This window comes from Mastomys coucha, unplaced genomic scaffold, assembly GCF_008632895.1.
Source record: "Mastomys coucha isolate ucsf_1 unplaced genomic scaffold, UCSF_Mcou_1 pScaffold11, whole genome shotgun sequence".
Taxonomy (NCBI): Eukaryota; Metazoa; Chordata; class Mammalia; order Rodentia; family Muridae; genus Mastomys; species Mastomys coucha.
In genome coordinates, this window is record NW_022196893.1 from 20,161,723 (window position 1) to 20,175,542 (window position 13,820).

Below are 13,820 nucleotides of genomic sequence, written 5' to 3' on the forward strand. Positions count from 1 at the left end.
AAAAAAAAAAAAAAAAAAAGAACCACAGGTGTGGTGGTCTTTAATCTCAATGCTCAGGAGACAAAGGCAGGCAGAGTTGTATGAGTTCAAGGCCAGCCTGGTCTACTTAGTGAGTGTCAGGCCAGCCAAGGCCTCATTGTAAGACCCTGTCTCAAAACCAAAACAAAATAACAATAAAACCCTACACTGTGAATCTGGATATAGGGGAGCATGCCTTTAATTCAGCACTAAGGAGGCAGAGACAGAACGTTCTTAAGGCCAGCTTAGTCTACATAGACAGTTCCAAGCCTGCCAGGGCTACATAAATTGTCTAAATAAATAAATAAATACATAAATAAATAAACCCAAAATACAAAGAACCATATTGTTAAGTTAGTCATGACAGTGCCTACTTCCCCCAAATCATTTTAATTTAAATGAGTAGTGTGCTTATATGTATGTCTGTATATGTGCATGTTGGATGACTGTGGAGGCAGAAGAGGTAATCAAATTCCCTAGAACTGGAGCTATGGTTGTAATGTAATTAAACCCAGATCCTGTGGAAGAAAATCCAGTGCTTATAACAGCAGAACCATAGTTCTAGCCACTGCTGGTGTGTTGGTTTTACATTTCTGTGACAAAATACCCATATAAACAAGAGAAGAAAGATTTATTTTGTTTCATAGATTGAGTGGTGTTATTCTTTCATAGTGGGGAGATCATGGCAGAGCAGAACAGCTCAAATCATGGGAGCCAGGAAGTATGGGAAAGAATGAGGGGAAGGAGGGAAGGAAGGAAAAAGACAAAGATAAAATATAGCTGTTAGCTAGCCTCCCTATTTTTCTGTGTTATTCTTTTTCAGGCCCTCAGCCTATTAGATGGTGTCAACAATACATTCAAGGCAGATCTCCCCACCATAATCAATCATCTCTCGGATGCCCTCAGACACACCCAGAGGTGCTTTATTAGTTCTCCTAGGTCCCTCTCAGTCCTATCAAGATGACAATCACAGTAATGGCTCTTTTTATTTTTGGTCTGGCGTTTTCATTAGTGTGATAACGTTGTCAGCTACTTGACAGGATCTAGAATCACTTGGGAAATGGTCATGTCTACAAGAGACTTTCCTGATTGCAGTGACTGAGGTGGGAAGGCCTGCCCACTGTGGGTGGCGCCGTTCTGTGGGCAGTGACTATGTGAGAGAGTGAGAGGAGGTGGTGGGTTGAGTACAGGCACTGTTTGACTGAGTGCTTCACGTTCCTTCTGTACCATGAAGGGCCTGGAACTGAGAGCTAAACCAGCCCTTCCTTAAGTTGCTCTTGCATTTTATCACAGAATCAGAGAAAGAAACTAAGATGTAAAATTAACTCTATAAAAGAAAATTTTAAATGCTTTTTCTTTTATTTTTCAGATAAATCAGCCAAAACTCTTCCCTGAATGAAAACACCTTTTTAAAAGTTGCATATATACAAAAGAAAAAAACCCAAATGCTTTTTATTTTGCCTGAATACAAGATTTAAACAAGGTATTACCATAGAAGGTAAGGTGATCTTTTCAATTAAATTATAGTTTATTGTACAAGTTACTCAAATATATTTTAAAGGTGGACATTTGAAGGTCAGATGATAGGATCTCACTATGTAGCCAAAAGTGGTTGGTTGCTTTTGGTTTTAAGACAGGGTTTCACTGTGTTGCCTGTTGTGAAACTAGCTCTTTAGACCAGACAGGACTTGGACTTGAACTCACCAAGATATACCTGCCTTTTGCCTCCCAAGTGCTGGGATTAAAGGGTTAAACCCCACCACCACCACCACCACCTAGCTGTTAAAACTGATCTTAAACTTGCATTCTTTTCCCTCTGTGTCCTGAATGCTGGGATTACAGCTAAGCATCACAACACCTGGTTAATATAGTTTTTTGCCAGCATTTTGTTGTACTAGACATTAGGATAACACCCAAAAGGTTGAGAGAGAAGAGGTCGGACACTGAGCATTATGCCAGTTCTCTTTTGCTTTGTACTGAAGAAAGCATTAGTTCTCTTGAGAATAAAGCATTAGTTCTCTTGAGAATAAAGCATGCTCTGGGCATTGTTACCTTTTCTGTCACCGTGATAAAAAAGCCCCACTTTCCAAAAACAAAGACCTAAGTGCCCAGATTAAAGAAGCATGTTTTACCCCAACTGATAGGAATTGAAAAGAAAAAGGGCTGGCAGTATGACTCCATGGCTGATAGTACTTCTTCCAGGAGCCCGATGACCTCAGTTTGACCCCTGGAACTCAGGTTGGAGGGAGAGAATTGACCCTGAAAAGTTGGTTTTTTGATCTCTAGATATGTGTGGTGGCATATATGTGCCTATACTGATGCACCTTACACACTCTCAATAATGATAAATAAAGCTTATTTATTTATTCTTTAAATTGAGGCAGAGTCTTTCTATGTACCTCTGGCTGTCCTGGAACTTACTATATAGACCACACTGGCCTTAAACTCACAGTTACTGCCTTTGCATGGGCCACCGCCACTTGTAGTTGATAAATTTTAAAAAGTTAAAATACAAAAAAGTAAGAGCTGATTTGTGGCTGGATCGATGGTTAGTTGCAGTTGAGATTCTAATTCTCTCTTGGCAACAGTCTCTACCGCAGAGTATTCTGTTGGACTCTTTCATGGAACTATAGGATCATATGGGCAACACTTGTGTTTGAATCCTGTCATCTGTCTTCCGATTCTGTCACCCTGGGAAATAAAGAAGCAGAACTTGAGGCTCCTTTCAGTCATTCACTGCTGGGTAAGCATGTAGGAGGTATTGGCTGTATCTTGTTGTTCTTTACAGTCTAGAAGGAATCTCAAAGACAGTAGTCAGAATGGGAAGGTGATCCCGCTGTGGTGATATACTAAGTCCAAAGCTGGTTTATGAACAAGGATGCTCTCAGTGGTAACCAGCCAGTCATCTATGGATAGCTAAGCATCTCTGTGGAAGACAGGGTGTAGAGATCAGGCATGGTGTTTGACACCTATAATCCTAGGATTTGAAAATCTGAGGTAAGATGATCACTGTAAGTGGAAGATCAGCTTATACTATTTAGACTCTACGTCTATTAAAACAAAAGAAAACAAAACAATAAAGTTTGAAAAAGAAATATTCAATAATTTGGGCCTGCAAGATGGCTCATCAGCTAAAAGCACTTGTGAATTTAAACAGATTAAACATATTTAAGTCAGAGTTAGTGAATTATAATATGCATCTGAAAAATTATTCAGAGGTTGAACTGAGAGGTGGGAAATAGAAATTGAGATTAAGCAAAAATAGAGGTCACAATAAAAGGAATGTAAGTGGACAGTGGGGATCCCACTGTAAAAAATAGGGGAGATGGAGGCACAGTATTATTCAAAGCATTATGAATTTTAAACTCATCAAAAACTTGTAAGACTTAAGTCCATAGACTTAAGAAATGTGCTGTGTCCACTGGGCGGCCGTGGTGAAGTGGAGAGCAGCGCAGACACTGCTCAGAGAGAGCTGCCTTCCTCTTTTTTGTGATGTCCAGAACCCAATGCCCAGTGTTTGGGTGTGTTTCCCCACTTCAGTTAACCTAAAGATGCACTCTCTCGAGGTATGTCAGGGCCTTGTCTCCTGGGTGCTTCTAGATCCTGTTAGCAATAGTAATCACCACACTGTCCTCCCACTTCTAATTTTTAAAAAACTTTTATCTATTTTCTGTGTCTAAGTGTTTTGCCTGCATATATGTCTGTACTATGTGTATTCCTGGTGCCTTCAGAAGAGGACAACGATATAAGATTTTCCAGAGCTTGAGTTACAGATGGCTGTGAGCCACCATGTGGGTGCTAGAACTCAAACCCAGGTCCTCTGCAAGAACAACTAGTGCTCTCTTAACCATGGAGCCACCTCTTCAGCTTCTGTTTCTAGAATTCTGTTCTTGTTGTTTGTTCTTTTGAGATAGATCTCTCTAAGTAGCTCTGGCTGTCCTGGAACTTGTTTGCTATATAGACCAGGCTGACCTTGAACTCATAGAGAACCCACCTCTGCCTTCCAAAGGCTGTGATTAAAGTTATGTACCACCATGCCATTTCTAAAATTTTATCATTTAAAAATGCTATACTGGAGCTAGGCATGGTGATGTACTCCTAACCTTTCAAGAGGCTGAAGTGGGAGAATTGTTTGAGCCCAAGAGTTTTAAGATCGGTCTGGACACCATAGTGAGACTATTTCTCAAACAAATAAAACAAGCAAAATAAACCCACTTATACTATGGGATCATAGTATGCAACCTTTTGGAAATGATTTACTTTGCCCAGTAATGATTTTCGAGACACTTACCTGTTTTTCCACCAATATTTCCTTTGTGGAGCAGGGATTATAACTCAGTTGGCAGAGTGCTTGCCTAACATGAATGAAAACCCTGGATCTGAGCCCCATTCAGCAGCAGGGAGGCAGAGGCAGAAAGACTAGGAGGTCAAGATGACTCTCGGCTAGGTAGCAAGTTTGAGATTATTCTGGCAAACAGAACACTCTGGTTCAAAAACAAATTTTTCCCAATCATAAAACACTTATTCCACTTACATGAACTTAGCACACATGTTCTTGACAGTGGTGCTTGGAGTTTTCATATGACATTAAACAGGGCTAGCTGTTATTTAAAGTTATTATAAGGAAAGATTCATGAATTTTTTAAAAAAGTTTTATTTATTTTATGTATGTGAGTACACTGTAGCTGTACAGAAGGTTGTGAGCCTTCATGTGGTTGTTCAGAATTGAATTGGGCTTCCTCCAGTCAGCCCCGCTTTGGTCAACTCCACTCGCTCAGTCCCTGCTTGTTCTGGCCTAAAGATTTATTTATTATTATACATAAGTACACTATAGATGTCTTCAGATGCACCAGAAGAGGGCATCAGATCTCATTACGGGTGGTTATGAGCCACCATGTGATTGCTGGGATTTGAACCTTCAGAAGAGCAGTTGGTGTTCTTACCCACTGAGCCATCTCACCAGCCCCATAGATATGGTCTTTTCATTACCCCATTCTCCTTACTGTGTTGGTGCTATGTGTTGTGTTATAGCTAGCATTTGAAGGCCGTCCAAGTAGATTCTAGCCTTTACCACCCGCCTTTTATTTAGCATAGAGAAATTAATTTTTTTATGTGATTTTTAGCTCTGTTGTTTTTGTGGTTTTGTTTTATTTGACACAGGGTCTCACTATGCAGCCCTGGCTGTCCTAGAACTCACTATGTAGACCAGGCTGGCGTCACACTCAGATCTGCTTGGCTTTTGACTGTTACAGATTACGCTGCTGTCAACATTTGTGTGAAGGTTTTTGTGTGAATTTAAGTTTTTGTTTCCCTAGGATCAATGTCCAGGGCCAAGGCAGTTTTATTTGTATGGATTTCTGTTTACTGCTGCATTATAGAGGTTGCAGAATCCCTTAAGGTTTGTATGTTTATCATACTTGGATCTTTTCTTTCTTACCTGTATATAATAGTGCCTCTCTCTCTTTTTTTTTCCTTGCCTTAAAGTTATTTACCAAATATTAATATTGAATCTCAGCTTTTGGTTTATATTTGCCCACTGTGTGTTTCAGTTGTCATATTTCTGCCTCTTTCAGTTTTTAAAGTATATATCTTTTGTTTGTCTGTTTGAAACAAGATCTCTCTGTGTGTCCCTGGCTGTTGTGCAACTCACTCAGAAGTTCAGGCTGTTTGAACTCATGTAGATCTATCTGCCTGCCTCTGCCTCCCAAGTGCTGGGACCAAAAGTGTGTGCTACGATGCCACGACACCTGGCTAAAGTATATTGTTTATAGTAAACATTGGTGGAATTTTCTTTTCCTTTTTTTTTTTTTTTTTTTTGGTTTTTCGAGACAGGGTTTCTCTGTGTAGCCCTGGCTGTCCTGGAACTGACTCTGTAGACCAGGCTGGCCTCGAACTCAGAAATCCACCTGCCTCTGCCTCCCAAGTGCTGGGATTAAAGGCGTGCGCCATCACTTTGGTGATGAGCTTCAGGTTTGTTTTTTTTTTTTTTAATGTATATTTTGTTTTCTGGCATAGTATGTTAAAAAAGACTACACACACACATACATATACTTTTCTCCATTTATTTGGTCTTGTACATTTATTGAAGATCAACTGAGTATATATTGGTGTTAGAGGCTGCTGTGTCGGGTCTTCACAGGTAGCTCAGATTCACAAACAAACACATTTAAGAACTGTAACCCGGCTGGGCAGTGGTGGCACACGCCTTTAATCCCAGCACTTGGGAGGCAGAGGCAGGCGGATTTCTGAGTTCGAGGCCAGCCTGGGCTACAGAGTCAGTTCCAGGACAGCCAAGGCTATACAGAGAAACCCTGTCTCAAACAAACAAACAAAAAGAACTGCAGCCGGTCTTTGTTCTTTTCATTTAGGGTTTATTTTAGCACCAGATGTGGTGGTACACATCTTTATTCTCAACATTTGGGAGGAAGAGGCAGGTGTCCCTCTGTAAGTCTGAGGTCAGTCTGGTCTGCATAATGAGTTCTAGACCAGCTAGAGCCACACGGTAAAATTCGGTCTCAAAGAATTATTATATATAATTTTTTTGTTTTTTTTTTCATTTCTTGCCTGTATGTATGTCTGTATACCATATGTGTACAGTGGCCACACAGGTCAGAAAATGGCATTCTATTTTCTGGGACTAGAGTTACAGACTGTTGTGAGTGATGGTTTGGGTACTAGAAACCAATGCCCAGATCCTCTGGGTCAGCAGCCAAGACTCTTAACTACTGAGCTATCTCTTTAGCCACAATCTTTTAGACTTCTTAAAGTAAAAATACTAAGTAAGATAAGTCCCTCAGAGTTTATCATAGGTTTGTAAATAACTTCCTATGAAATTAAAAAAATTGATAATTTAGACCAATACGATGGTTTGCTGGGTTAGGACTGTGGGACCCACACGATGGAAAGTAAGAACCGACTCCCACAAGCTGTCCTCTGACCTCTGTACATGTATGCTGTACTGGGTGAGTGTGTGCATGTATGTATACAAAGACATAAATAAGTAACTATAAAAATAATTTTAAAAGATCTATCATTTGAAGATAAGCTTTAGCTTTGTTGAAGATGAAGCTTCATGTTTTCTTTTTGTTATCAGAACAGTAGAAACTGTTAGCTAACTTGCTGTGGCCTGCACACTGACAGACAGCCTCATCTAGGCATGACAGCACAGGCTGGAAGGAGAGCTAGGGAGGCAGAGGAAGGGCCGGGCTAGTGGAGATCCTCTGATTGCTGTGGCAAGACTTTATGCACAGTGTATATGCATGTGAAGGACAGCTGTCTCCTGGGTAATCCTTGATGTTATTCAGTAAGATTGCCACTGTAAACTGAGGGGCTAGATGGCAGATGAGCACAGGAAATGGCAGGATCAAGCAAAATGTGCTGTCTTTTGTTTGGCTTGCTACATGTAGGCTCTGAGAGTATTCCAGGAATACATGTCCAGTGCTTACTCAGGAGGGATTAGACACTGGGAGGATGAGTTTCAGCTCTGAGTTAACCTTTTTGGGATGGTGCTAATACTTGGGAGACAGCTGTGTGGGCCTCCCATGGTCAAAATGAGAGCCTCTAGGGACTGTAGGTGGGGGAGAAGGTAGGTCAGATAAGGGGAACACAGAGAGTCTGTGGCTCACAGATGAGAGGAACCCCAGGGTTGCTTGTGTGTATGTTGGGGATGAGCCTCTTGGACTTTGGCATAGCATGGTTGAGAGTGGGAGGAGTGAGCTGCTTTTGTCCTTGTTTGCAGCTCTGTGACCGCCATCATGTTCTGGAAATTTGACTTGAACACCACGTCCCACATTGACAAGCTCCTGGACAAGGAACATGTGACACTGCAGGAGTTGATGGATGAAGATGACATCTTGCAAGAGTGTAAGGCTCAGAACCAGAAGCTGCTGGACTTCCTGTGCAGGCAGCAGTGCATGGAGGAGCTGGTGAACCTCATCACACAGGACCCACCCCAGGACATGGAAGAGAAGGTCCGATTCAAGTATGTACTGAGGCTGTTAGGGAGGCTGTGGTTAGTGTCTGACAGCACCTAGAGCCAGGGCATCACCTCATGAGAACTGAGGAGGCTGTTGTACAGTTTGTTGGTTGTTTGTGAGCTTTAAGAGTTTTGAATCTCATGTACAAGTGTTTTCTCATTCTGAGTTGTAAATGAGTTTATATTAAGTTGGCATGTGTTGGAACAATTGAATGACACTGCTGAAAAGCCCGTGATAAATAGGTCCCTGAGATTGCATAGTTGTGCCTCATCATTAGAGTCGGCAGGAACTTTAGAGTCTGATGTCTGACTTCTTAGCCCCAGGAAATGTTGTCTTTTAGGGTGTTTAGTTAAGAGGAGGATATCATTATCATTAGTGGTACTAAACCTTTAGAAATTTTTCCTAGAGTGTTTTACTTCCAGATTGAGCAGGATATTGGGAAGTGACAAAAGGGAAGGGACAGTGTCATCACAGGATGGCTGGAGCTTTGAAGAAGTACAGTCTAAAGTGGGAGAGCAACAAGAAGTCAGGCCACACCTTCAGGCCTAGGTTTGGCTTCCTGAATAGGCCACATAGTCCATAGTGTTTCTGGGGGACAGTTAAGGACATTAACACAGCAGGAAGTCCACTGTATACAAGTATGGTAGGAAGGTCTTAGAATAGGAGCAGTAAGTCATGATGTGCCATTTGTCAGTCCTTCCAGCCCCCCAGCCTATGACACAAAGACTTGCTGTGTGTACATACTGGACTGACTTTCACAGCCTCCCAAGTGCTAGGATCTCAGATCTACCCATGCCTGGCAGCTTTTACATTTTTAAATGTTTGAACAATTAAGAGAGAATACTTTGTTATACATGTTGATGATCTTTTTGGTATCATTGGCATGCCACACTAATCCATATACAATCAGAGACTAGTCACAAAAGAGACTCACAAGAATATTTTTAATCTTGCCCTTCACAGTAAATCTTTGCTGAATTTTTCCCTTTGGAAGAAGGGCAGGGCTGGATGTTGAGGCAGCCTGTGGGGGACTGTCGGTACCTTCTCCAGGGTAGTCAGTCTGTCTCTGACAGGGGAAGTCACATGATAGAAAGAGCAGAGGGTAACCATAGCTGGAGGCTGTCATGGTCTCAGTATCAACTATTCACAGCCTACCTGCCATCTTATTTCCATGTGTCTCCCAGTTTAGATGACATATCAGAACAAAGTGACAGACGAGGGGATAGTTAAGGGACAAAGATGGAGATTCTCAGAATAGCACTAATGATTCGGGAGCCTTGCAGAGCCAGAGTCAGAGATTACTAATGCATGAGTACTAAGCTGAGGCAAAGAAGGCAATGAGGAAACTCATGGTTCTCAGAGCCTGATACATGGTAAGCAGGAGGACAGCGCAGATTCATCAGTTCAGCTGAGGGCTGCCCGTGCATCTTAACATACATATGTATGTGGTGTTGTGCCTGCATGCACGACTGTAGCCCTCTGGAGCTGTGGAACTTGAACCCTTACCTTCACTGCTCTGTGAGCACATGAGGTTCTGCTTGGTCTACTCCAGTATGTTGCCGTGACTCACTTCAGAGCCTCCTGCATGGCAGACACTAGGAGGGCACTCTGCTACAGGCTTCTGCAGCCAGATGCTCTTCTCGCCTTTTTAACTCAGTGTACTTGAATAGGAACAGAGTAGGACCAGGCTAGCCTGGTCTACATAGTGAGTTCCAGACAGCCAAGGCTATGTAGAGAGATCCTGTTCTCTGTGTAGGCACAATGATTTCCTGGGCTCTGAAAATGTCTCAAAGCACTGTCTGTACTTTGCTTCATCATTTCATAGAATTTGAGTTCTTGTATTGCCCAGTGTCTTGTTTGGATCCTGTGGAACATCACTGTGGCCTTCACTGCAGCTGGCCTGGCCCTCTTTCTGCTCTCTCTGCTCTCCCTGTCCTTAGTGGCCATGTGTTATCCCCTACACCAAACGCTTGTGTAGGGTTACAGCAATCCCATGAGGTGGGGCCCTGGCTGCCGCACTTCACAGGCAAGACCAGAGAGGTTAGCCAGAAAGAAGTAATCCCAGAATTGACTTAATCTATAGGTCTCCTCTCACACCCAGCCTGTGGGTCCTGAACACTGACCATACTATTGTCCTGTCCCAAGGCCTGCTTGTCTTGTAGTCCTGCTGGGCCTCTGTGACTCACAGACCCTTTATGGCTTGGAAGGCTAACCCTCCTTGTCAGGCTGAGAAGGAGTGCCCACATGGCATAGCTAGTGGAGAACTGTTTGTTTCTGGGGCATTGATTATCTTCTATGTTGTGTGGACCAGCTGCTAACAAGAAAGAGCTTGGAATCACACATGCTGGGCTAAGGGTTACTTTGTATCATTTTTATCAAATAAGAAGTACATTTGCAGAGACTAGCATTTCTTAATAGTAAATCCCTTGCCTGGGGTCTCATAGCTGATGCTGTTCATAGCTACAGGCATTTCTCTTCAGTTTAGAACAGTGTGGGTCTGTGCTTACTAATTTGAAGGCATAGAAAGTGGGGAGAGAAGCAGTTTGCCAAGGATGACTGGAACTTGGCTTCACTGACAGTCAGCAAGCAGGCAGATAAGCTTGGCCTGTGGAGAGAATCCAGGAGAAAAAGGAAGATTGTTTAAGTCTGGTCTGGTAGGTAGTACACACCTGTAATCACAGAGCTTGGGAGATAAAGGCCATCAGGATCAGCCTTGGTACATAATGAATTTACCACCAGTCCAGGCTATAGGAAATTCTGGGTTTTTGTTTGCTTGTTTGTTTGTTTTTGTTGTTGTTTTTGGTTTTGTCAAGACAGGGTTTCTCTGTGTAGCCCTGGCTGTCCTGGAACTGACTCTGTAGACCAGGCTGGCCTCGAACTCAGAAATCCTCCTGCCTCTGCCTCCCGAATGCTGGGATTAAAGGTGTGCACCACCACCGCCTGGCTGTTTTTGTTTTTTAAATAATGTTATTTACAGAATGAAAGTGCAGTCAGAAAAAAAAATGTAGAATATCAGAGCATAGGATATATGGAGCCCATAGAAGATGGATTACAAACTTTGACATTCCAATTGTTAGAGATTCAAGTTGTCTCAAATGTCATGTTCATTCTGTTCTGAGGTCTGTTTAGTAAGTTGCTCTTTTCACATTGAATCTGTTTCCTTTTCCTTTAAAAAATTGTGTTTATTTTGGATTATGTGTATGCATGTGTCTATATGAGAGTGTGCCATGTTTGTGGATGCCTGCAAACTAGACATGTTAGATCCCCTCGAGCATGTAGGTGGTTCAGCCACCCAGCATGGACACCGAGGTCCTCAGGAAGAGCAGTGTAGACCCTTAACCACTGAGCTGCCTCTCCAGCCCTGACATGCGTCTGCTCCTAAGCATCAGTTTACTTAAACAGTTTCCTGAGAGTTGGAGAAGTCTAATTTCACATCCAGTACTTGGACTGTGCCCTTTTAGATATCCAAACACAGCCTGTGAGCTTCTGACTTGTGATGTGCCACAGATCAGCGACAGACTAGGCGAGGATGAGAGTCTGCTGAGCCTTCTGTATGACTTCCTGGACCAGGAGCCACCACTCAACCCTCTGCTCGCCAGTTTTTTCAGCAAGACCATTGGCAATCTAATTGCAAGGAAAACTGAACAGGTAATGATGTGTGAAGCCAAATGTATTGAACAACTACTGTTGACACTGTGAAACTGTCATCAGGCTCCTGGGATAGCACTTTGTTAGTTTAACAAAACATAGATGGACAGTACGGGTGGCTGATATGTGAACTGTAGTATAAGTAGAGTGCTTTCCACAATGTTTCTAGTAACCAGCTCTGGAATAAGCAGCATTTCTTGCCCTCCCTGGGTGCTTTGTAAGTCTCAGACCAGGTATAAACACAAGGTCCTATAGCATGCCTTCACTGTGGAGGGATCTGGGACATGCGCATTTTGGAGTCTTTGTGAGTAGCATGTCTGTATGTCCAGATCAGTGATTGCTTTAAGCAAACAAAAGATAATGTTAGAATCGGGCTTTTGTGGATAAAGAAACTAGTATTTCTCCTGTAGCACTGTCCTTCTCCTGTCTTGCTTAACCTGGTGTGAGTGTGGCTGTGGAGTGGAATGGCAATCCATGCCTCCTGCTGGGATCAGTGTCTGTCTCACCACCTCACTTACCCGTCCCTAGTGGATAATTTCAGCACACAGCTTAGATGTCAGAAGATTTCTTGTCTAATGTTCTAATATGTGTTTAAATTATTCAGACTTTTTTCTTTTTTAATATTGATAGGTATTATTATATTCCTGAAATATTAGCTGTAATTTTTTGGACCCATCAAATATCCATTTACCAAACCAACTTATATTTTGTCTATGTCTTGAATCCTGGCACCTGTCTGTGTCTGTGTGTGTTTGTGTCTGTGTGTGTATGTGTATATGTGTGTTTGTATGCACATCCCCTTCTCACGTGTATGTGCAGTGCTGCGCCATCACTGTAGGGAAAGAAAGCAGTTGCCTAGGAGAAGAAAGGTGCTGTGGAGTCTTCATTGTGAGTTTCAGAGAGCTCGTGTGTCTAGATCTTGCAACCCAACAACTGGATGTGTGAATTTCCTCATTTACTATACACTGATCATATTCTTTTGCCACTTTCAGATTTTCTTTACAATTTTACTATTTCATATATCCTCCTTTCTTCCTTTATTTAGTGCCTTCTGCATTAGAGTAAAGGAAATGAACTCCTTAAAACATTTTATTGCCAGGTGGTGGTGGTGGGTGCAGCAGTGGACACCTGTAGTCCAGTACTCAGGAGGCAGAGGCAAGTGGATCTGTGAGTGTGAGGCCAGCCTGCTCTACAGAGTGAGTTCTAATACAGCCAGGACTGACAGTGAAACGAAAAGAAAAAAAATATTTTGCAGACAAGCATGTCACATTTATGTGGAATTCAAGTAAGACTGAAACGTGTAGACTCTGTACTCAGTAGGCTTTTCTGTAGAGAGCAGATAGATGGATGTGAGTTCTCACATAACAGGATTATTCTGAGTACTACAATTTGCTTTTCTAACATATACATAAATCTTGTGTGTCTTTTCCTATAGAAATACCTACTTCATTTTGATAGTTCCTTGAATTGCTCTATGGAAAATAGGTCACCAGGAGGTGGCCTATTCCTAGGGTTGGCTGTGGTAGGCAGGGCTACAGTGAGCTTTCCTTAGACGGTAGACTGGGCCAGATTCAGACTATTAGGGAAAGGGCTGGCAATGCATTCACAGCTCTGTGAATTGTATAAACTAGTTCCTAAGCCCTGGGTCATCTCCATAGATGGGCTTCCATATTACCTGTTGGGACCACTTTTCTTTTCTGAACCTCCTTATTGCCAACCTCATCATATTATATTCAAGAAAATTAGATATCAGATCATTTTATGTGTATTGTAGTATAGATTCCTAAAGGATGAGCTGTCTTTTATACATATAAATACAATTATACCATTATCACACCTAAAACATGAACAGCAATGACTTAATTTTGTTAAATATTCTCGCAGTGTACAAGTTGCCTTTATTACTTCAAAATGGTCTATGTCTTACTTCAGGTGTCTATTGCTGTGATAAAATACCATAACCAAAAACAAATGAGAGGAAAGAGTTTATTTCTGCTTATAGTTCCTTATCACAATCCATCATCAAATGAAGTCAGGGCAGGAACTCAAGGTGCAACCCTTGAGGCAGCAACTGAAGCAGCAGCCATGGAAGAACACTTCCTACTTGCTTGCTCCCTCCTACTGCACAGTTTGCTTTCTTTCTTTCTTCCTTCCTCTCTCTCTCTCTCTCTCTCTCTC

General features: G+C 42.2%; 1 protein-coding gene across 13 annotated transcripts in view; it reads left to right on the plus strand.

The window, feature by feature from the left end:
• The window catches only part of Ppp6r2 (protein phosphatase 6 regulatory subunit 2), a 69,906-nt gene that overhangs the window by 27,644 nt on the left and 28,442 nt on the right, over positions 1–13,820 (plus strand). For 7 of the 13 annotated variants that reach the window (XM_031352728.1, XM_031352762.1, XM_031352754.1 and 4 more), the window contains exons 2-6: positions 1,388–1,516; positions 2,607–2,761; positions 5,334–5,416; positions 7,757–7,999; positions 11,456–11,642. In XM_031352728.1, coding sequence (XP_031208588.1) covers positions 7,773–7,999; positions 11,456–11,642 — 414 coding nt within the window. In that variant the 5' untranslated portion in view covers positions 1,388–1,516; positions 2,607–2,761; positions 5,334–5,416; positions 7,757–7,772. Of the gene's footprint in view, positions 1–841; positions 937–1,387; positions 1,517–2,606; positions 2,762–5,333; positions 5,417–7,756; positions 8,000–11,455; positions 11,643–13,820 lie in introns of those variants that run through there. The other 6 variants (XM_031352735.1, XM_031352749.1, XM_031352808.1 and 3 more) reach the window with 6 other exon arrangements.